A 24,965-nucleotide genomic window follows, 5' to 3' on the forward strand; every position below is an offset into this window, starting at 1 on the left:
CTCCGCCCGCCCCGCCTGTCCGCCGTCTCGTGACCGGCGCTGCGGCGGCGTCAGCTGACCTGGCGCCTCACGTGACCCGCTGGCGGGTGTACGGGCGGCGCGCGGCTGCGGCTGCCGGCGGGGGATGGAGCAGTGACGGGTAAACGCCGTTGGGAGCCGCCGCCGGCGGGGCCCGGCCTGCGGGGGGGGGAGGAGGGCCTGGGCCGCGACGCGACGCGCCCCGAGCGGCCAGCGCAGCGCTCCGGCCTCCCCCGGCGGCGGGCCGCGCTGGGCCTGGCGTGAAGAGCAGCGCCGGCCGGGCCCGGCGGTACCGCGGGGGCCCGCCCGCCGCCGCCGCCTCTTTCAAGGGCTCTGACAGGCCTCGGCGTCGCTGCGGGGGGTGCCGGCCGTCGGGGCTGCCTTGCCGCCGCTCTGCCGGGCTCCCGCGCCGGGAGCGAGGTAGCCGGTGCGGGGTTTTTATCTTGCGGAGGGCGAAGTGAAAGCGCGGTCCTGGGGGCCTGCGCCGGTGGCTGCCGGGGCAGCTGCTGCCTGCCCGGGCTGTGGGAGCTGTCGTCTAATCCCTGTGATCCAGATCAGCGGCTCCGGGGAGAGCAAAGCCATCTCCCCCCGCCCCGTGTGCCAGCCCCGGACTGCCCCTGCACAAGGCATGTGAACGCTCCGTTGTGAAACCTTCCCGGGCGGAGCTCTGCCTTCCTCCTTGTGGCCGCTTCTGTTTGCGAAACGTGGAGGCGGTGAAGGCCGAACACCAAGCGTCAGAAGTGATTTCTGAGAGTGAGCGTGAAGAAATACCATCCCGGGGGCTTAGTGCTAGATATTGGGAGACTTCTATGTCACGTTAGTAAATTGGGCTTTCCTGTCGAGCTAAACAGGAAAGAAGCAATTGTCCCCTCTCGCAGTCCTGTTGTTTTTGAAAAATGCAGTGCAAGGTGTCTTAGTTGAGATTCTGTTTTGACATTGCTATAGGTGTTTCCAGGGTACAGCATTGAAACGGCTCTTCAGTGGTTTTATTGCTTAGATTATAGTATACTGCATGAAAGACTTTTCTTTGGAAATCCATTTTTCTCTTACTGTCCACTTTCCTAATAACATAGAAATTAAGCAGGATAAGCTATGGGTAGTAATGCACAATACATTTTAAATAATATATCAAACTTACTTTGGGCATTAAGAATAGTTAAGGGTTCAAAACCAGGTAAACTTTAAGGAAAGCTTCAAGGGATGAAATATTTCAAGTGTTTTATAGATGAGTTGTGCTTACTTGACTAGCAGAACATCTTGGCAATGTGCTTGTTACTTAAATCTCTTTGTAACAGCACATGGAAGACTTACAGTTTGAAGTTATGTTATGAGTATGCTTATGAGAAAGTGTCAAGGGAAACTCAAGGAGATGCTGCTCAGAGAAAAGCATGTTCTAATGAATTTCTAGTATTAAGCCCTTAAAAGTGAGAACTTGCGTTCTTTTTGAGTACTAAACAAGATAAAGATGGGTCAAAGCACTGCTGGTCTTGCAAGATTTAATTCTTTTTTTGGAGATCCTGACGGTTTGGTCGATCAGTATTAAAATAGTAATTTCATGACCTGTGGAATCATAAATATTGAGGTAGTTAGCTTAGTACTGTATGTAATCTTGGAATTCCAGAACCTGTTCCTCAAAGTCCTGAACTTTGCTTCAGCAACGTCTATGGAGAGATTCTTGTATAAACTTTGATTCTTATTTTCCCGACTTTTTTTTTTTCCTTCAGTTGTATAGCAAACACCTTTTGCTGAAGTTGGCCAGACAATACTTACAATGTCATCTCAGAAGCAATTTCACTCCTTAGTGGGTGGCTGTACCCATATTCAGCAGAACTAGGACCATAGTTTCTACTCTCTTAATATTATAGTGTGGTAGGGTACTGAATGGACAATGTTTAGGAAAAAACCACCACCTTGAAAGCATTAAGTTGATTAACTATACTTGTGCTCTAGTATTGAATGTTTTTAAACTGATAGGTTATGCGATGCAGACAATTCCATTTATGTACGCAGATAGCCATTTATGAATGTTTCTCCTCTTAAGAGTGTACATCAGAAACAACTGAAATAGCAAAAATAGCTAACAGTGATTAGGTGAAACTATGCTATGATAAATTCTACTCAATAGTGCGTTACAAAAAAGTGCTGGTCAGACATACATGGTGTAAACAAGAGTTCACTGTCCATTCTTACTGCTTATTCTAGATTTTATACTTTCTACCTTTTTTTGGTTATTCCCTTGGTTTGTTGTCCAAAAACCTACAAGCAGAAAAGTCTGAGAAAATTTGACTGGAACAATGCAGCTAATGGTCTTTGGGAGTGAGGAAGGTGAGATGATAGCTGATAGGCAGCTTTTTGTTGGGGTTATCCTCCCTGCTTCTGCTTTAGATACTCAGCTTTAATTAATGCTTTCAGTTGCAATCATAAGCAAAGCAGAGACAGGAAAGAAGTTTAATCATTGGGTTGTTAGCCATGTACTTAAAAATTTGAACTGTGCCTTTGGGGTTTTCTTGGGATACGAGATGTCTAAAAGCTAACAAGACTTGCTTCTGCCAGCATGCTTGTTGTAACTTCTTTGTTGCTTTGTTTTTGTTGTGTTTGTTTTTCCCTCTGTAACTTAAGTTTCAACATACAATGCTTCAGACTGCAGATGTTTAAGTTAGGGCTGTATCCTTATACAGACAGTGCTTAGTATAATGAAATCCCGGTCTGCATTGAACTAGAATTTTTGGGTGATCACATACTTGCAGTAGTGTAGTTTTAAAATACTGTCAAAAGTATAGATTAGTCTTTTCAGGGCAAGGTGCAGCTAATAAATGATTGTATCTGTGTAACTGATATTCTAATGTTAAGGCCAAAAAGAGACTGGTGGTAGGTTTTGCAGGCTGCTGCGATGCCAAGGCATGCCAATTCACAAATACCTGTTGACCTAAAGAAAGAATAAACTCACCACAGCAGTGAATCTCAAGGCAGACTGTATACCGTTATTTGCAGATCAAAGGAATAAAATAATAGTTTACTAAAAAATACCTGTCAATGTACTTAGAAGATTCGAACACTTGGTATTTCCTGCTTTATTCTGTGGTCCTTCTCTTTAAATGTCATGTTTTTTCATTTTACAGTGTGTCAGTATGTATTTTTTTGGCTGACTAGCATTTGTTTCTGTTTTTCTTACCATTCTGTAGCACTTCTCCTTTCTCTACTTCTTGTTCATTATTCCCCATAGTTCTGATTTCAGACTCCATCCCCCCTCACATAAAACAAACATACAAGCAAACATTTAAAACTATTCTCTAAACTTTTTTTCCTTGTATGTATTTGAAAATACGTCCATTGAATAGGTACCCGAAATGGGGAATAATCTTACTTCCCATGGCTATTAGAAATGGAACAGAGCTTCAGGAAAACCAACCACACAGACAAAAATGGTAAGGGAGAAGGGAAGTCCTCTAGCTTAATGATTCCTGGGAGCTACAACTCTTCCACCTGTGCCTCTTCACTTCGAGCAGTAGAAAAAGACCTTGGTTATGCAGTTGAACAATCCATTTTTTGCCTCTGATATTAAGGAATCATGAAGTGCTCTGATTCATTGGTTTTTAAGCACGAAAAAAGATTTGCTGCAAGTCTGTCAGGTGTTTGTAACTTCAGGCTCGTTTATAGTAGACTTGTAGTCATAATATGAAGTCTGAACAGTTGGTCTTTGAAAACTAGCTTTAAAAGATTAGAAAACTTTACTTATTGAAAGCAATTATTCTTTGCAATGGGTCTATTAAAGATTTTTTTTTTTTTGTCTTCCCTGGGAAAAGATATTTAGATTTTTAATGGTGAGCTGATTTTCCCAATCTGTAATGAAGGGAATGAGACTGTGTCATTGTAAACATGTAACTGTTTCCTTAGATGATATAATCTCTGGAAACTTTATGCATATTCTTTAAGGGCTATTTATGTTTTAATGGAAAACATGAGAATGCAATGTTCCATCCGTTTTACTGAATAGGAGCCTGGATTTCTATGTTATGGCTCTTCTGTCTTCTACTTGGATATTTGCACTCTGCTGCTGCCTGAAGTAGTTCCTCTTACTTATCCAACGTTCATTCCAAAGCCTCTTCTAGTCCTAGTGTAGTAAAATACAAACAAAAACCAATTTAAAGCTTAAACACTTTGAGTATGTGTCAGCTGTGGTGGTGTCTCCCTGCGTGGGTGAAGTTTACAGTAAACTTGGCCATGTCTTTTATAGGGCCAGGGTTCAATGAAGTATAGGAAAACATCATGTGCAATGTATTCACTGAGTTTGGCATGTGTTAAGGAAGATAATGCATCAAAGTAGTCTGAATAAGAGGAAATTTTGTCTCGTTCCAAATTGTTGATAATTAGTAGACGTCCTCTGGAGACCCGTTATGTGAGATAATCCAGTTAGTGCTTCCCTAAACAAAGAAGCCCCATAACATGCTATGTTATATTGGTAATGACTGACGTTGCTTTAATTTTTCCTGATGCCTTCTGATACCAAAATCATCAGTACGGTATGACCAAGGGTTGTTACAGTATGCGCTTTTGAGCATGAGGGGCCAGTGGTGCTGGAGGGGCCCTTGGCATGGGTTTCACCCCCCTCTCTGATTCTGCTCTTGGGGACCTTCCCCCAGCAGTCAAGGCCACAGCATGGTGGAATAAGTAGACCCAGTCTTTTCACCTGTCCTTATCAGAGATAGGACCCCTTTTCTCACCCATACTATTCCCAGGAGCAAAGAACTCCTTATCCCTTCTCCTTCCAACCTGCTTTGGCAACTTGTCAGGGGAGGAGAGAGAGTAGTGCCAGTGAGGAGAGCACAAATAACTTCCAAGTCCTCAACTTTCTGCTGTTGAATAGAACCAGCTGCGCAGGTGTGTGGCCCCAGCACAGGAGAGTGCCCAGAACTGGGCTGGGTCAGGCCGGACAAGTTTGAGCAGAGTGGGACATGTGTCTGGTCTTTTAAATATTCTGATTTCTCAAATATCTGTACCCACCTGGGTATTGTCTGTATTTAGGATTATAGCACTGCTGTGCTACTACCTGGTAATGGAGTGTCGGACATCGTGGAGCGTGCAGTATAGAGCCTCGATAACTGGATGCCATCGTCTCTTGTTATAAACAAGGCCCCTTAATTGAAGGAGGATGGCTGTTATGCCAGTGACAAGATGTGCTTCATGATATTAATTTAATGGTTGGTAAACTTTCTGCAGCTTTAGGCTTCCTGAGTGGCTGAACAAAAGAATCAGCTAACAGGCCTTTCTTTAGCTCATCTGTAACTTCAACACCCTTGATAACTTGTTGACCCTAGAATAATTGCACAGATGAAGGACCTATATGTGTTGTTTTGGGCAAAGTTTGCTACTGTGTATTAATTCTTACAAATACAATATTTGATTCTCTCAAAAAAAAAAAAATTGAGTGCTGTAGTCTGCTCATTATGAAACATAGGTTAGTCGCTACTCTTTCAAAGCTGCTACAGAAGACGTTGCAAATATCAAAATGTGACATTTAGATTCTGTCAAGGTACGCTTGACACGTTACAATTTTGTTCTTTGCTCCCTTATTAAAAAAATCCAGTAACGCTCAACCAGCTTGTTCTGTTTCTTAGTGACAGAAGAATGTATACTCTTAACTTCTTGAGGTTGTTTGTAAACTAGCTCAACGTAATTTGTATTTAGTACAGATACTCTCTTGACTAATGCCAGTATGTGTAACGTCTTACACTGCAATGTAAGAAGGTCTGCAATGACAACATAGGTACCAAGACTAGAAAGTGTCCTCCTTTTTGTTGAAATTTTAACTGCCAGGAGAACCTTCTTTGCTTGAAAGAATGAACTAAAGTTCATTGGATTTAAATTTTTTTTTTTTAGGCATTTACTCACTTTAAAATGCTGTCCTAATCTTAAAAGTGATTGGAAAAGCTATAACGTCAGAGTTTAAATTTTTTTTTTCTCTTATGTGTTCAGAAAAAGTTGTCTGTTGTACAGATGCTGGAAAATATATACAGCTGTGAAAATATGATTTGGGTCCTGTTTTACTGGATTTATTTTCAGTTAGATTGTTTGCTTATAATCTTTTGTGGAATTGCAGTTGAAAGATGCTAATGTTGCAAACTCAGCCCACTTTAACTTGCAGGATGGGCAGTTTAAAAAGACTTTCCAACTGTGCAAATGTGATTTGGAAGATAGGAAAAAATGAATTTGGAACCACGTGATACTCTTGGTAAAATCTCTTAACAGTGGCTGGAACTGCACTTCAGTAACATGGAATGAGATGTTTTTCTTCAGGCAAAGCTTTGAGTCCCGAACTAATGGCAGATATTCTTTCTTCCCCCCCACCTCACTTCCCTTCTACTAGCATCTTGCCTCTGTCTTCAGAAGCAGAAAGCATCAAGATAAGGACACAAAAATGACCGAGTTTTGGCTGATCTCTGCTCCTGGAGAAAAAACCTGTCAACAGACATGGGAGAAACTACATGCAGCAACTACAAAACATAACAATCTTTCTACCAATTCAAAGTTCAATATTCCAGACTTGAAGGTATGTAAGCCCCATTTCATATCCTAAGAAATATGTCATCTTTGCATCATCTTTGTTTCTTTAGACTAAAACTAGATGGGGAATGCTTGCAGACTTTTTAGAGAGAACAGCTGACTTCTTTTGATGATTATGTGTGGATCTAAAAAATAATTTAGGCAGCAATTATCTCTTTCCTGAAATTCTAAGTTAAAAATTCTTCACTCTGTAAATTTTAAAGGTTCAGCAAGCTGTGTTCTTTCAGCTAATACAGCAATTTTTCCAGACATAGTAGTCTTGACCTCATACTGCTAGCAGTTAGCTGGAGAAGAAAATTAGAAGAAAAATGGAGACTTGTGATCTGAGTAATACTCAGAATACTTTTTTTATTTCTGGATTGTCTGCTTCTCCTTTTCTGGCTAGGATGCAGTGAAAGGCTCGATTTAAAATACAGGGGTTGATTAAATAGCTGCTGCCTTTTCTCTGTCCAGAAGTAGTAACATTCTTAGAGTTAGAGTAGTGGTTGTCTCTGGCTGAGCATTCCAGTGTGACCTGCCTATGTGTGTTACAGAAACTGGGAAGGAAACTGTTTGAACTATTACTGTGAGAAGCGAAGAGAAACAAAATCTGAAAGCAGTTTCTCTTGGTTAAGTACAGTTATCAAGGTATGGAGAAATTATGAGCCAGTGTAGTCATTAGGAAAAGGTCTATCCTGACACACAAATTTTTCTTGAACAAGAAGAATTGTGAGCTCAGTTTAACTGAGTGAAAGCTTGTCAAAGCATATCAAAATGAAGAGGAAAAAATGCCACCAATCTCTGTCTACAGAATGGATCAAGTTCAGGTGGTGTGATGCCTTGCTCCTGTCTCTGCTAAGGAACGGGCCCTGGGGACAAAGTGCTTCAGTGTGTCTTTTAAGAGGATCTTCCAACTGACATTACTTACTCCCATTTAGACTGTCCTGAGTTATTTCAAGAGATATAGCAGTAGAGGTAAGAAGACGGACTACAACAAATGTCTGTCTCCTCCCAGGAGATCCCTGGACATGAGCCAGGATGCCTTTCAAACTGTAGGGTGCCTACAGCATTTAGAAAAGTTATCACTGAAAACTGATGTGGCCCATTAGGGTTATAAACAATTGTTTTTGTTTCTACTCCCTAAAAGGGGCAGAAGCTGAGCATACTTTATATACAATGGGAAATAGTCTGGCTTCTGTGGACCCAGTAAAACTGTTTAAGGAGTGAGGTCCTTAGTAAAAACTCATTGAAACAGTGATGTAGTCTCCATTGAACAGCAGCCTTATTGCTTAAAGACTGATTTGTCCTGTGGCTTTTAAGTGACTAGTCAAAACACTAGCTTCCTTATTCTGCATGTAGCTCAGAAGAAGGTGGGGTATGGGAAGTGATTTGGTTGTGGTGTTACTTAAGTAATTGTGTTTCTTTCTGCTTCAAGGCTAAAGAGAACAGGAATCGTGTAAAGTTGGGTGGTCAAATATATAGAACAAAGATGCTAGACTAAAAATAATGTTAATAGCATCTTGACTAGACAGAAGATTCACTTATGCCTAATAATATTTCAGCAAGAAATATAAACTAGTAGCTAAAATATTAAAGTTAAGAAGAGTCATCTTTTTGGAGGTATCTCCTACTTTCACTGAACAGAATGAACAAATATGGAAGTACTTGAAGAGAGAACCAAAGAAACACTGATATTATATGACCTATTTAAAAATAATTGCCCTTTGGCTGTTTAACTTGAGCATAGCTGTACTGTTTTTACACTTTTTGATGTCTTAGACCCATTTTAGACTTGTTTATGAAAGAGCTAAACAGAATATTTTACTGTGCTTAATTTTCATGTTTGAATTATACACATTCTAAAATGGTAGGTGTCATCCCTGGCCCCAGAAAGGTATATGTATTGCTCTAGGTTATTACATGAAATTGGGGAAGAAAGTATTTTCTGGAGGAGAAGGGAAGAAAGAGTGAAAGCTTGTAGACAAGGTAGATATTCCATTAATCCAGATGCAAAAAGTTGTGGGTCTTGTTGGTCTGACTGCTGCAGTACTCTCGTGTCTTAAAAGTTTTCAATGTTCTGGTTGCCTCCAGCACTGAGATACCTGCTTACAGAAATTTCAGATTTGATCTAAAGTAGTAAATCAAATGGTGAAGCAAGTGACTTGTGGGAAATGCAGCCAATTCATAATGTAAGAGTTGTTTTAACATGTTTTGGATAGCTGGAATGCAGGACTGAAACTATGCACCAAGCTAGAGTGAGTTAGATCTGATACAGTGGTGGTTTAGGAGTATCTTGAGCAAATGAAACACAGTGTGACTTTGTTAAATCAAAAAGTCTGAAATCTTAGAGTACAGTATTTTACGTAGTTCTGCAAAGCTACCTGTTCAGGAAATTTAGCTTTTATTGTTATTTGGTTTTCTCTTTCTATGTTTATATACAATTGCCAATGCATTTTGATCTTTCCTTTTAGGTTGGCACACTGGATGTTTTGGTTGGTTTGTCAGATGAGCTGGCTAAACTGGATGCGTTTGTGGAGAGGTAACAGTTTATTTTTACTAATGTGCAAAATATTAGAATAATGATGTGATGGTTTGCTGAGTCCTAATAATACACAAGTTATTTCCAGCTTTTTTTTTTTTGTTTCATAGTGATCCTCTGCAGGCAGTCAGCAAGCTAAGATTTCAGAAAGCTAAGCTGCTGTTTTTCCTAGGATCTGTACTTGAAAAAGAAAAAAACCCAAACTTCTTGTGGAGTAGTGGGACATTATGCATTGATGAAGGATGGTTCTCCATATAGTAGTGCTGTGTGCTGCCGAGTCCTGGAGAACTGTTAAGAATTGAGCCTGACAGCTGCAGGAAGTGATGATGAAATGCAGTAAAAACTGTTCTTTTAGCAAGTTAGAATACTATTTACAGACTTTGAGAAGGTAACCACGTTGTTTCCTAATCCACAGAGATGATTAAACAGCATTAACATTAAAATGCAAAACATATTCATTTTGAAGAAACTAACGGTCTTTTGAAGGTGATTTTGAGCAAACGTAACAAAATTTCACATAACCAGAACTTGTGGAGCCATCTTCTGTTTCAAGGAGAGAAGTGTTAAGCAGTTGTTTTTAAATAGAAAAGGAAACTATTTGGCACGGCACATGTGAGTAATATTAAACATAGCTTTTCTAGTGAGGAAGGCAAGTCTTGAGTGTCAGATCTCATGAGTCCTTAGGGCTGGGGTTTCTCCATAGCTCTTCAGTTATCTTTGGTGCTTCATTGTCATGTTTGCCTTGTGTTTAATTTGGATTATTGATGATTTCTACCTCGCTATCTATTTTTAGAAAGGCGTTAGGATTTTGAAAGTACCACAGACTTCAAAAAAAGATTGGAATATAGTGAGATTACACCTGAAGTCAACCCCTATTACCTGGAGGCGAGGGAAGTAGCCTCACCTTGTTGAGAACTGATGAGTAGCAACTCATTGATGATTAGAGAAGGATTTAAATAAAGTTCTGGCATGTATTTAAGAAGTTGGTCTCCTTCAGATACTGAGCCCAGTTTGTGCTCTTGGAAAGCTTGTACGTAAACCCATCAACTCTTCCTTTTTTGATCCAATCTCAGGCAACTTCAGTTTCATAAATGGTATTTCTCAAAATGGCAGTTTTTTCATTCTTTTTTTCATATCTTTATCTTTCCTTTTTCAGTGTTGTAAAGAAAGTGGCCCAGTATATGGCTGATGTTCTAGAAGACAGTAAGGATAAAGTTCAGGAGAATCTTCTGGCTAATGGAGGTAAAGTGTTGACCATGATATGTGCATCCTAAAAGTGTAGGAGGGAAGGCAATGATCCAGAAACATACTGAATGCTGCTTCTCTGTATGACATCCTGAAAGCCTAGTTTAGACATGGAAGTACTTTTTTCCATGAGTCACTTGCCCTGAAACAAATTATAGGATCCAGAATAGCAAGAAATTAGATCTACATGTTAAATACTCACTTACAGAAGCCTTTTGATCCTTTAGGGCTGTATTTTTGTCATCACTGGTCTCTGGTGGAACATAAAAATTACTGTTACTGATCACTGTAAACATTTGTATTAGTTTGTCATCTGAATACATATGATTTTATGTAAGCTATGCTGGAATACCCAGTTGTCCCCAAATTGTGATAGAATGTCTTTATAAAACTAGTTGTCTCATGGAAATATTTTTCCATTTTATTATAGTAAACAGTTGTACTGGTCTCTAAATCAATGTTTTGTTTTCAAAGCCATTTCATAAAATGTAACACAGCTTGTACTGACGTAAGAGAGGCTACTATGAGTGGATTAACATGAACACAAGTGCAGCAGTCCTAATTAACACAGGTATTCTTACATAGGGGCTTGGAGTAGTGTCTCTCATAGATAGCTTTACAAAACTGTTGCTTCAGCTGAGCCACATAATCTTTGCCTTCTTTTTTTCTATTGTAACCCCCTGCTTGTCCCTCCCATTTTTCACACAAAGCAAAAAATAGTTGGTCTTGTCTGTACTTCTCCAGCCATTGTTGACTTAGTAGTAAATATCATTTAGGGTCTACAGAGGTGGAGAAGCCAAGATCTGAAGGCAGAGGTCACAGATAACTTACAATTTGATTATTTTCAAATTTCTTAAGCAACAGGGTCCACACATGTGAAGGTCCACAAACAATCTGTTACAGTACTCTTCTGTTACAGCAATCCTACATGGAATATAATGCATCAGTCTTTTTATTGTCTATCTTAACAAAGTTGTTCTTTAAAATTTTAGTTGACTTGGTCACCTATATAACAAGGTTCCAGTGGGATATGGCCAAATACCCAATCAAGCAATCCTTGAAGAATATTTCAGAAATTATTGCAAAGGTAACGTAATTTGTTTTATAAAACTTTCCTACTTGAACTTGAGATATTTATGCACAGAACTTGGTACTCAAAGCTATTTGTCTATTTTTGTTAGCTTCATGTAACTTTGATAACGATAGTAGTGAATCTGGTAGCAGCGTCTGTGTTTTAGTAACCAAAGAAGTATATTAGGATGGGGATAGGATTTGGAGACTGAAGGCCATCATGCTGTCTTTGCTGATTTTTGTTTCCTAAGGTCACCGAGTTAACAAATAAATAGCCAGCAAATGATGTTGCTTACGCTTAAATTTTGCTGTACTGGCATGGCATTTGTCTGATGTTCTCAAACTTTGTGAGCTATTAGCAGTGAACCAGAGAACTTATTTACCTTTTGAAAGTTATGGCACTCACTTCTGAGGGGAAAAATAAGCCTTCAATGTTAGATGTAAGGAAAGCTCATTTGAGTGTTGTCATGGGTTTTCCCCCTGTCTTTACCTTGGTAAAGTTTTTTGCACTTTAGGGATTTCATTTGTTTTGTACTTGCTGTGAGTATAGATAGGGTCCTCAGCAGTGACTTTACTGTATTCAAACAGTGAAAGAGTTCTCTGTAAGCTACCCTTGCTTTAATATCTTCCCAGCTTTTTCAGGTGTTTTTCTTGTTTGTTTTCTGTAATCTGCAAACTGGTTCTTGGAATTATCTGTGTCAATAAAATATGTAACCCAGAAAAAAGAGGCAGCTGCTCTGGGTACCTATAGAGATAGTCTTTGGTGATGCATGTGTGGGAACTATAATCAGGGTGGGCATGGGGGTAAGTGCTCGCAGACCTCATGCTTTGCTATAACTGCAGATTCTCTAAATGTTAGTTTCTTTCCTGAAACTATTAGTTTAAAATTTTTGAAGAGATTACGAAATCTTAATATATGGTACATAGCTGGCTGAGAATGCAACTAACACTTTCATTTTGATATTTTCTTTGGGGCTACCACTGCATCTTGAATTTACTCCACAAATTACACTCAGTAACTATTCCTGGAAAACATCTGCAGTGTGGAGCTTTGTTGGAGGAAGACTGACTGTCTTATTAAGATTTGCACATTAAAAATATCCCACAGATATAAAATAATCTTAATATCTGACACTACTTAAGTACATAAGCTTTTGCTTCTTCAGAAGAAGCAATCAGAATGAAGCATTCAGCTGTTCACAGCAGCTACTTGAAGTATGAACAGCATGAAGTTTAAGTTGGCAGAAGAGGAACTTGGTGGGGAAAGAGGGATAGAGAGAACATAAGATAGGGTGAAGTGGTTTCTACAAGTCTTATCAAGGAAGTGGTTCTTGAAAAAGTTACTTTCCTTTGGTTTGGCCTTAGAATAGGATTGAAAGTTAAAATTAAAAGGAAAGAAAATTGGAAAAAAAGGTCTTCAACTGTGTTTTGTCTCATTTTTGAAACTTACCTGTTGCCATAGTATAGAAATTGGTTTTGTAGCAATTAAGTTCGTTGAAAAAGCAACAAAGAACATGAAGGGATATGCCCTTTATTGAAATATTATCAAGGATTCAGTGCATGTTATCCTGTGTCCTGGAGTTTGCTAGATAAATCACCTGCCTGCAGCAAAGTTGTATGCCAGAACCTGAACTTTAAATTAAATAACTGGCTCACATTCTTCATCTAATTTAGGGACCTCAGTGAGTTATTAGACTGAATACTAAATGCAGAGAAACAGGTCTGCTGGAGTTCAGCCTGAATCATCCTGTTGAGGGTTTCCATTTTTCTGCATGTTTTGCTGTACCTGTCTTATATAGGGACAGCTTCAGGGACACCTATGTAATAAATCTAATTTGAAATAGTTTTAAAAACGTTTTCAATTGTGAGCCACAGATGTGTGTCCATAAAGTGGAGAAGAGAAGGAAGATGACTGAAATTGCCTTACGTTCTTGTAGAAGTGACACCTAGGAGATGATGTCACAGGACTTGAAGCGGTTTTGTCCCAAGGCAAAGAGAGTCCTGACATAGTTAAAATCTTCACTTTGGCATGTAATTAACATGAAGATATAGGAAAATTGATAGAGCTACTAATTAAACTCTGTGAAGTCTCTTGACATGTTGATGTTAAAATATCTTGAAAAGCTTGTCAAATAATGTGATACTACTTTTCCTGTATGGTTTTATATCCTCTTCACTCACTATAGCAGCAGGTTCTGATGTCTGCCAAAATGAAAGTAATGGCAACTGCAGTGGGGAGTTTGTCAGTTGAAGAAAAATTATAGCAGTGTTGGAAACCTTTAAAGTAAAAGGAAATCCACTGAAACTATCCATCAAGTTTTTTCAGCTTTTAACTTTCAGAAGTATTGTGAAAGCCCAGTGTCAATCCTGAAGACTTCGAGGATCGTATCTGTGCCGTGTGAGAGCTGTCACTTAATGTAGTCATTCTTTGTATTTGAAATTACGGTCATAAGACTGTTATGCAAGGAGACAACCTCGATAGCCTTAGTGCCCTAGTCCAGCATTTTCAGCAACCCAGGTATCTACTGAAGTACAACAGCTCAGTTGTATAGTTATAAGAAGACACTTGTGTATTGCCAATGACTATGTAAGGGGTTTAAATATCTTGGGTTTGCTATGTGTAGAAATAGGCCCACTATGTTAGATTGATACTTTCTTTAGCAATATCATGAGTCTGCCTCATTTTGCAATGACATCTATGAGTTATCCATCAATTCTACTACTAAAAAGTTTGTATTGTCGCTTCATTTGGCTGGTTTACACAAATATATTTTCAAGAGCTCTGCTGTGACATTGAGGTTTGCGGTTCTGCATTCTCTAACATTTTAATAGGAAGCAAAGCTGATTCTTGTTTACAGTAAACTTCAGTCAGTGCAGCAGTAACAGATTTTTGTCTAAGCGGTCATCTTTTAAAAGGCTACTGACTTTACAAATGAGAGCAATTAGAGTATTGACAATTAGGAAATGATGAATGGAACTGGTTCATAAAGACAGTGTTTGGTATCAATGGTTTTTGCTTTTTGTCATTAAACAATGCATAGTTGGAGTGTTGTTGAAAGTTCTGATCCTTGGAAAAGGCAGAGGGGAAGGCTGTTGGTCTGGGAAAAGTCCAAATGCACAAAGGTACTAGCTTAATAGCTTCTGATTAATTTTTGCCCTAACACTGTCTTCTAGCTGTACAAAAAAAACCTAGTGTTAGTGACATTCCTTGTAGTATAAAAAAATTTTCATGAAGATGTGTGCTTTGCGATGCCTGCTGAAATGTTCCACATGCTTTGCTAAAGGTTACATCAGTCAAAGAATTTAAATAACCTTAAATACTCATAAGTTTAAAAAGTAAATTGTCTTATTTTCAGAGTATTTTGGCTAAAGCACTGCTATATCTGTAAAGGTGCAAGCCTTTACATGTTGCCATGTTGCCAAATGAAACTGCCGGAATGTTCAGGCTTTTAATGACTTCTTCCTGCTACAAACAAGTGAACTTATGTGTTACCATAAACAAGGTCACTATAGAACTAAGTGACGTTGCTTTTAAGAGGGATTTATTTTGTGGAAATAAAATATTTGGATCCCCAAGCTGAAGTGTTTTATGCAAACAAAATGTTTTGTCAACTAAGTCCAAACAAAGGGAGAGTCCCTTGACTGTGTTCAGATACTTGTCCCTGGGAATTTTTATATGCTTGTACCTACGTACCATAGTGAGGAAGCAGTGAAGGAGGGAGTAGGCAGCATTACGATGCCAGACCAATACTGTACCACGTTCTTTCAGTTATCCAACTATTGCGAAGTATATTGATTTTAAAATACTTCCTTGTATAGGGTACACACTGATAAGAGTATGATTGGATGTTTAAGACCTACTAATTGCTTAATTTGTTTTGTGTTCTTCCACTTGCTGCCAAGTTACCTAGCTGGGATGAATCATTTTTGGTAATTGTTCTAATTAATCCTGGAGGATCGACTTGAGAAAGATGGCTTACTTGAGCAGCAATGGCAAGCTGAATGTGAGAGTCTGAGTCTAAACAGTAAAATAGTTGGAATTTTGATATGAAAGTTTGAAAGGTGATTGAAGGCTGCCAGTGATATCAAATGTAGAATGCTGCCTCTATTTGATTCAACAGATATATTTATTGTCTGAAATAAATTGGATTCAAATCTGAAATACTGTTTATCTGTCTGCCCTGAAACTGGCCCTGTGCAGCTTCAGACATTCCAAAATACTAAGTTTTTACTAAATGAAGAAAGTCTCTATAAGACAGATTTTTATTTACAGTTGTAAGCCATTGCCAGTGTAAAACAGCAGCGTAAAAGATGAGTTTGTGAAGGGAGATGGTTGTATAATCTATTGTCTTTTCCTTTGCAAACATACAGAATGGGAAATAGCTCTGGGGGAAAAAAAATACATAATTGTGATAATATTCAGAACTGTAAATAGTAACAGCCATTTGGAAGCAGGCAGATGGTGCGTTTAGTTGGTATTCTATCTTTGAGTGACCAAGGCTGCTCATCTCAAGGAAAGATGCAAATTGCAGTAGGCAAATACAGTGCAACAGAGTCTCCTCTTAAGTTGTAGGTGATGCAAAGCATTAATGCTTTGGGTTACTTAATTCTTGATTTGCTACTCGTAAAACTGTACCATCGTTCTTGTCACTGAAACTCTAATGAGGGAAAAGCATAATGAGAAGTGAGATAATAGCTGGAGGAAATGATACCCAGTGTTCACAAGTGTACTTGTATCACAGTGGGAAGGTAAACTTCAAATGATCTCTCCTGTCAGCTGAGATGGAGGGTGGTAGCCTTAAGGTGATGGAGTAATGATCAGCTGGATGCAGTAGCATGTCCAGTTGATACCAGAAGAGGATGTGTAACTTCTATTATTGGCTGAGAATTCCTTTAAAGGAATTCTAACTTAGAGTTTTCTGAGTTTTGAGTGAAGTTTGTCAAGCACTAGAGAAATAAACATTTTGACTTGTATATTTTTCCTCAAGTTCTTATTGGCAGATCTAAGCTTTGAAATTGAGAAATCATTTAAAAACCATTCTAGTTCTTTAGACACTGTTCCTTTTCTTCTTATCTTTAAGGGAGTAAACCAGATTGACAATGATCTGAAAGCAAGAGCCTCAGCATATAATAATCTGAAAGGGAACCTTCAGAATTTGGAAAGAAAGAATGCGTAAGTCACATTGTTTTTTGCTAATGTAGCACAGGAAAGTTATCTAACGATGAAAACTTAGTAATGTGTGAAGAGGTACAGTCTCTAAGCTTAATGTATTTTTGAGGTGTTTATTAATCTTGAATAGCAGCTGTCATAAGAGAACAGTTATTACCAGCTGACTTGCTGGTAATAGCTCTCTTGTGATTTGATAAGCACTTATGAAATACACAAAAGCATATACAAATAGTATAAATTGCTGGAGCTTTTGAGAGAAGCTTGCTGTTAAAGTGGTGTGTAACCCTGCTACTTAGGTGTCTGTCTGAACAAGGAAGTCTTTTCCTTCACTCCAATTTATGCTTTAGGCATATCAATATTACTGGGTTTCTTCCCTCAAAATTAACCCACAGGGAGAAAGCTGTTGCATACATGCAGGTAATAAATTAAACAAGGTCTGCGTGCTGTCTTGTCATGTACATGTGATGATTATCTGAAATATAGTTGAGGTACAATAGTTCTTCTGTGCAAATATGGTTGATTAATTTGACCCAACTGTACTATTACAGTTAATGGTACAAGCCTGCTGGCTGATTCAGAACCATGGGTCATCCTAATGATAGCCATTTTATGAGTGAGCCTTAAGTTCCGTCATAGTAAGTTCCGGCATTACAATTAAGCCATAGTAATTTGTCAGCAAGCCCCATTAAATCTGTGTATGTTCTTAGTCTTTCATGAATATGAGGCAATATGCTGCTTTAAATTTTTATTGAGGTTCTGTATGTAGGTCTGCACTAGGTTAGTTGTAACTCTGAGGCTCTATATACTAGACTTCACAATTCATGGTTTTAATGGTTCTTGTGTTTTAAAATCACTTTTTAAAAGAGAACTTGGCTTCTTAAGTGTGCGAGCTATGTAGAATATGGAAATGACACACAGCAGTGTAGCTACTGATAAAAACTTTTGGTGACTGTAGACACTAAGATATGGAATGTGTATAAGGACATTTTGTTTGCTCTGCTAATAGTGAATGCTTAAGTAGAATATATTTTTGAAAATGTTATACTGTCAAGCACTGGAAACTGTTGTCCAGACGAATTCAATTCTTAAACATGTATTTACTCTGGCTGTCTTTGTTTCTCTGCAGGGGAAGCTTGCTAACCAGAAGTCTTGCCGATATCGTAAAGAAAGAGGACTTTGTACTCGATTCAGAATATTTGGTCACATTATTAGTGATTGTACCGAAGTAAGTTTATTGTTTGTCCTAAGAGCAGAATAAAATAAGAAATTTAAATCAAATAATAGATCCCACAACCCTATAATACTGTAAGAAACGACATCTGAATTTGTTTGGGGTTTTTCTGGATGAACCAACATAAACTTTTGGATGCTTAGGAGAGGCAAATGAGCCGGTGTACCTGTATTCCATTGTTGATGAGAACTCATCATAAGGAATGCTGAGTGCTCATGAATTTCTTTAAGAAACTGGAGATTAGACTTACATCTCTTATCTAATATTAGCCACGGCTAGTCATTTTGCAGAAGGTATCCTTATGAAAATAATAAGTACTGAGTAAAAACATGACTTGTTTTACATTAGAAGGCTTAATGATTGAATCATCCTGGTTAGGACTATACTGGCTTTCTCCACTTAGTGAGTGAGGTAAACTCTTTACTACTTTGCTCTGCACTTTTTCAGACTGCCAGAATGCTGCTTTTTTTATTTATCTAAGTCTCTACTAACGGAACACTGCTTATGTCATGTCAAGGGTTTGCTGGAAACAGGTTGTTCCTGCCTGAAATGTTTGAACAACAAAAAACCCCACCTTTTCCCCTGGCCAAGGAAAGTGGTGATACAGATGTCCTTAAGACTTGTAAAATGAGAAAATGGCACTAGACTGTCTTTTTGGAGCTGGGAACAAAGAGAGCTTCTAACTTGTAAAGATAGCCAGTAGGCTGATTATCTCATGAAGCAGTAGTCTCTGTCACATGTAAAACTCCAGTGAAGGCAAAACAGTTTTGCAGGGGCTTTAGCAGAAAACAGGTGGTTAGTATATCTCGACTGTTATTTTTCTTTTACCTTTGACTTGTTTTTGGTGTTGAAAGGGTGGAACGTCTTCACCACCAACTACAGAAAGGCAGGGCTTCCAAAATTCTCAGTGGTCCTTCAGGCAAGCACAGGACTCTGGGGAACCCATTTGTAATGGTGGAAAAAGTGTTCCTATTAGTAACTCAGAAGAGCAGAGTTATGTAAGGAGTTTCTGATAAACCTTGACAGTGAAGTCCATTTGGTCCCCTGAGATCCTGTACTTAATGATGATTAATTTAATTTTATAGTTCTTTGATTTCAAAAATTTTACACTTGTAAACTTATATGAAGACTGAAGATAAAATGTTACTTTTGCTATCATTATAGTTTATTTAGCAATAATAAAACAGCATGAGTAGGACTGTCCCTGATGTCTTGTGTATTTCTGACAATCTACACCTGGGTTGCAAGATGTGATGATTAAATGCTTTTAACATTTTTTTTTTTAAAAAACTTGATCCATTCATCTAAGATTTCTTACTACAGTACTAAAAGTCTAACCATAACTGGTATTTTCTCTAGGTTAAATTATAATGACTGGGTTAAGCAATATGAAACACTAGCAGAGATGGTTGTACCACGTTCCAGCAAGTAAGTTGTTAAATGCTGAATCTCATATTTGCATGTGCTATATTTTATAAGTGTTCTTTATCTGTAGTGACTTTGAATTTTAAAGATTGGTCAAAAACTTGTCAAAATGTCTAGCTTTATAGCTTTATCTGATCAAGCTTGATTATGTTGTAGTTGAGGAAAAATTCAAAGGATCTCTAACTCTAGGGTTAACAAAGTTATCAAACTGACTTATGTGGGAAGAATAAAAGAATTTAAAAGTTAATCTAGTTCGGGTCAGGCACATTCAGCTTCAAGCTAGTGCATGGTGTGGTTTAGCAACAAATACTAGCTGCTAGCCTGTAAGCTTTATGCCTGTACTCAGGGGACTTGAAACAAGTTACATACGCTCTTTGAAAGCCGCTAAAGAACGAACTGGAAGCGTAGATGGTTTTCTTGTGTGCAAAGAAAAGTAACTTGTCTGTTTCGGACTAACAAAGGTCCTTGGTACCAAGCTGGCGCTTGGTGTCTGTGATGGGCAAGGCTGAGGCCAGGATTTGATAATACTGTTAAGTCACTTTAACGATCTTGTAACCACATTGAAAATAAAGTCAACATGTAGTACAAAGCATTGCTGTGTTGTTAATTTTAACTGGCAGAGTGAGGTTTTGATCAGGCAGGTCTGATATTACCACCTCTATGCCAGTTAAAATCTGAACTTGCTCTGGATAACTTCACATTTTAGTTGGATCAACTTAAGCCTGGTGGGAGATCTGCTAATGATTCTTATTTAATTACTGGCAAACCATGATCTAGGGATAGCTTAAGAAGAGGTGACTTGTTAAACTGTTGGATAATGCTTGTATTGAAGACACTGAGGAACAGTTTAAATATCTTCAAGCTTTTTTCCTAAGGTGAAGTCTCAAAAGAAGCAGTATTGTCTTGAACTATGAAATAGTAAATCTAGGGGTCGTCTGTCTTTACAGCCTAAGAAACACTTTTTCTTACCAACCTCTGTCTTTTTAATTTGTGTCCTTTCCTATTTTAAATCCATTTCCTTTTTCTTTAAAACGCGCATTTCTAAGAATTCTGTAGTCCAAACTTTTCAGTATTAAACCAGCTTTAGTCCCCTTTTCTGTAAAATAATTTTAATTTGAACAAAAATCCAGACATGTATGAAGTGTTTCTGAGTGGTGAAGTCTCTGAATGTGAAATGGAAACTGCCATCCTTTACGAAGGGAGTAATAAGAGCAGTTGCTAAAGTTTCAGTTACTTTCTGTATAAGGTGTTTAATTTGGGAACTAATCTTGTGTCATTATCTACATTTATGTTCTTGCCTAGTAGCAATAAAGTACAACTTAAGCTACTGTATATCAGATCTGTGGTGACTTGAACCTTATTAATTCTGACACTTTTTTTTCTGTGTAGTGTACTCTTTGAGGATCAAGATAGTTACCTTTGTAATGTCACCTTGTTCAGGAAGGCAGTGGATGACTTCAAGCATAAAGCCAGAGAATATAAGTAAGGCTTATTTTGTGCGTGTTCTGTCTCTCGTGCTTTGAAGGATCTCTAGATAGCCACTTTTGATTTTCTTCACTTCCAAATGCAGATTTATGGTCCGTGACTTCCAGTATAATGAAGAAGAGATGAAAGCGGATAAAGAAGAAATGAATAGACTGTCAACTGACAAGAAGAAACAGTTTGTAAGTCTGTATAAATTAGTCATTATAGAAACATGAGACATCTAGGACTTGTTATTGCTACATAACAATTTCATGAACTTGTGATTCTGATAAAGCATTGCAAGGATGACATGGCATAGTCAGCCTGCCACCCAGCTAATCTGCTCAGGGATAATTGAGTTTCCTGTAGCACAAATGCTCCTCACTGCGTTGAACCAAGTGCTGATATTGCAGCTGATCATATATGAAGTTTGAAAATGGACAAGCATTTGAATGAAATAATCAGATATTACTAAAATGGTCCTTAATATAGTTAGCCTACAGCAGGTGAGATGGTGTACTGAAGAGACAACAGAAGTCTCACTAAATTTCTCTTTACTTACTATCGAAACACCCTTGAGCCATTATGTCCATAGTGAACTCTGCCTTTAAGTTGTCTTTATTATGATGGTACAGGTATTGAGTATCTGCCCAAACATGCTTAATGGGCTGAATCTCTTTCTGAAGTTTGAATAACATAATCTTTTTTTTTTCCTCTTCCCTTTCACAGGGGCCTCTGGTTCGGTGGCTGAAAGTTAATTTCAGTGAAGCTTTCATTGCATGGATTCATGTGAAAGCACTACGAGTTTTTGTTGAATCTGTTTTAAGGTAATGAGGCAGACCTGAATAGTGCATTTCTTCCTAGACTTTGTAAGAATTTACATCTAGCTTGGGTTTAACAAACTGAGGTGTGTGAATGCCAGTCTTCTGGGAAGGAGAAAACAAGGAGTAGGGCAGTGAGAATAGCTGACAGCAATAGCTCTTTTTGCCAGTTATGAAATATTTGAGGTAGATAATTGTGCATCTTGCCCCTTGGATAGTCTTTCCACCAGTGCTTTAGGAATTACAGGTACCCTGTAAGTTGCAGCAAGGCATTCCTGCTGATTCTTAGCTTGCTTTATGAGCTGCTTGTAAAAAGAGCTTACTATATCTACTATTTAAGTGGGAAATGTGAATAGTTCAGAATAAAAAGTATTCAGGCTTTGAGTAATATAGCTTGACATCTTGAAATGTATGCTTTTTCTTTAAAACATGCCTTTAAGAATTTTGTAGTCTGAACTTTTCAGTATTAAACAGTTCAGTATTCTAACTATAAAATTTCTCTGCTTTTTTCTTCATACCTATCCAGAAGTATAGTTACTAAGTTGACTTAAGAACAGCTGTAGCTGTTCTGCAGAAGGAAGGACCTGGATTTTTTTAGAGTTGAAGGGACTTCTGCCTTAGTCAGAAAACAGAAAGGTTTTTTTTAGCCTTTTTGATAAGTTATCATAAAGGAGACAACCAGAGGAGAAAAAGGGGAAAAAAAAAAAAATCACATTAACTTGCATTCTAGTCTGTTTCATAGCTACTACGGGCTTATTTTGAAGACAAACTTGAGTAAGGAAGAAAGCTGAACTTGATTTGAATATTGGCAAATGTTTCCACATACCTGGAAAGGAGGATTGAGTAGAGACTAGATTCTCCACCTAGTGGCATAAGCAAAGTCTTGCAAGTAAACTAGTTTGAAAGTTCAAAACTCAGTCGGAGACTTCAGGTAACTTTGCGAATTGTGGTAAGAACTCAAGGATTTAAAATTATTTTAAAAGCATTTAGACTTCTGTTGTGTTATTTGAAACTTGAAGAAAGAAGTTCTACTCTATTGATGCCTTATGAATTGTAGAAAGAGAAGCAGAACGTTAGCAGAATTTCTTCTTGAGCAATAGGATTCCTTCTCAAAAATGAAGTTCTGTTTTGAAAGATAAAAGAAGGCTTATTTCAGCATTTTCATAGTTTTCTGCTTACTCTTCCTCAGGTATGGTTTGCCAGTTAACTTCCAGGCAATGCTGCTTCAGCCTAATAAGAAAACAATGAAGAAACTGAGGGAGGTTTTGTATGACTTGTACAAACACCTTGACAGCAGTGCAGCAGCTATCATTGATGTAAGTATTTTTGTAACTGCTACTCCCTTTCAATATTAGGTTTAGTCTGTTTAAACAAAAAAAAGTCTGTTGGTTTTATTAAAAAGGTACACGTCTCCATATTCTCCATCTTTCTCTCACAGTGCAGAAAATTATGTCTCATTATAAAAATGTCACTTATATTTTTGAAAAGCAGGTGGTATTTAAAGTTGCAACCAATGTATTCGACGAGCTGTCTGGTATAAAAATCTCATGTCATTTCTTCTTAATGCATTCTTTCCTACCACCAATGGAAAGATATCTTATAGACTGCATACATATGAATATCGTCAAAGAATTCAAACAAAGTCAACTTTGATCTGAAACTAGGCTTAAGGAACTTGAACACATTTCAGAGCTTTTTTGAGCCCAGAAGGAATACCTAAATTGTCCAGAGTCTACGGTAACAGTGGCCTTAATACTGAAACAACTTTTGTTGTTGTTGTTGCATTGCTGTCTTTGTTTTTAAGTTAACATAGTTGTCCTTCTCCGCTGAAGGAGGCTGAATCGGTGTCAAGATGGAGTCATACTTTCCATCTGTAGAGGTCTCATTTTCATTCATGTTTAAAACTGGTTTGCTGGGAGGCTTATTCTACTATTTTGTTTTGTATTGAAAAGCAGAGCTTTTCATAGTTAAAGATTAACTAAAGATAGACCACACAATGAGTTTAGCTGAATTTAAAAAGATTAAAAATAATCTGTCTTAATGTTATATTTAATGTTTTTCCAAAGTATTTCCAGGCCCTTTTGGGGAAAGGGGATCTGAGAGAAGTGAAAATTAAAGATGCTGAACTTCATGTAACTTCCTGGACCATTCAGCACCCTATAACATTCTTTTCATAAACTGTGTTTGGAAGTAGTAAAGCATAATTGCAATACTTTTCCTTCCATTTAGTGGTGGTGTGTTTACTATAGCAACAGATGTGAATTATTGATACAAAACTACTTAGATTTTGAAAAAGCACTTGTATTTAATTTTGAAAAATACTGTTACTCATTTGTCAAAGTTCTAACTTTGCTGCTTAAACAGTCACTTGAACGTGAAAGTTTAAGCTTGAAGTCTTGCCTGGCCTATTTGCTTCTAAAACATATGAATACTTAATCTACTTCTGAATAGGAGTCTGAATTGTAAGAATATAACTGTTTTCAAAACTTTATTTGCAGGCAACTATGGATATTCCAGGCTTGAACCTCAGTCAGCAGGAGTACTACCCATATGTGTACTACAAGATCGATTGTAATTTGCTGGAATTCAAGTAAAAGTTCCCTAACATGACAATCCTCTCAGTGTTGATGTAAACAAACAGAAGTGAGGTTGAAGTACAGTAATACTTTTAACACTCTACTAATCATATGCTTGCTTCTTATGTTAGGTGAATTTAACACACAGTGGTCCATCTCTAGACAGTTTCTTTTTAAAGAACAGTGTAGGTAATCTGCTTTTAATCAATTATGTCTGTAAATGTATATTGAGAGAATTGAAGTATTTATAAACAGAGTGATTTATTTAAGGAAAAGCTCATTCCTCTTTCATATAGTGGTCTGTGTTAATTCCATTTACCATTGTTTATAAAAAAAAAAAAACCTTGTTTACAGAAGAATAGTGTAAATGTTCATGGCCATTTTGTTCATTTGATTTAGTAGATACAATTGTGTTAACGTTGTTGAACTGTGATGTAAAGTATGTAAAATTGGTATGAAATTGTGCTTTATGAATGGTTTAAAATTACAATTGAAGCACTGTAAACACAGGAAAAAATAAACATACCTGTGCAAATATGTCGCTTTCTTGTACCACATATAACTGTAGATACCTGTGTATAAACTGAAGCAATGTATTGAGTCTTAAAACCAATGCTGCATCCTGCATGCAGTGGTACAGAAATGCAATTGACTTCAGCACAAATACTTTGAAGGGATGCAGATATTTCTTTGCTTTGTGCAGAAATGCTCAAGTATGTTGTTTGGCCACCAAACCTATGTATGAATGTTTTTCATGTTTATATCTTTGTGACTCTGAAGAAATGAGACAACTATTGGGAAGATGGGAGTAACCTGGGATGCTAACAAGCTAGGCTGATCTGGGATTTTTTTGATAACTCTTTGT

At 37.9% G+C, this 24,965-nt stretch overlaps 1 protein-coding gene across 4 annotated transcripts; it reads left to right on the forward strand.

Annotated features, from left to right (window-relative positions):
- On the forward strand, positions 1–24,641 carry ATP6V1C1 (ATPase H+ transporting V1 subunit C1). Of its 4 annotated transcripts, none has more exons than XM_075495081.1 (14): positions 13–139; positions 572–834; positions 6,383–6,565; positions 9,030–9,097; positions 10,254–10,339; positions 11,335–11,429; positions 16,495–16,586; positions 17,710–17,808; positions 19,174–19,242; positions 20,629–20,721; positions 20,810–20,903; positions 21,433–21,530; positions 22,714–22,840; positions 24,023–24,641. In XM_075495081.1, the coding sequence occupies exons 3-14, from the start codon at positions 6,434–6,436 to the stop codon at positions 24,116–24,118; spliced, it is 1,149 nt and encodes a 382-aa protein (XP_075351196.1). In that variant the 5' UTR covers positions 13–139; positions 572–834; positions 6,383–6,433; the 3' UTR covers positions 24,119–24,641. The 4 variants fall into 4 exon arrangements, with proteins under 4 accessions (XP_075351195.1, XP_075351196.1, XP_075351197.1 ...); XM_075495082.1 differs by having other exon boundaries at positions 572–771; XM_075495080.1 differs by lacking the exon at positions 572–834 and having other exon boundaries at positions 1–139.
- The last annotated feature ends 324 nt before the right edge of the window (positions 24,642–24,965 follow it).

Source organism: Mycteria americana, chromosome 2 (assembly GCF_035582795.1).
Source record: "Mycteria americana isolate JAX WOST 10 ecotype Jacksonville Zoo and Gardens chromosome 2, USCA_MyAme_1.0, whole genome shotgun sequence".
In the NCBI taxonomy this organism is placed as follows: Eukaryota; Metazoa; Chordata; class Aves; order Ciconiiformes; family Ciconiidae; genus Mycteria; species Mycteria americana.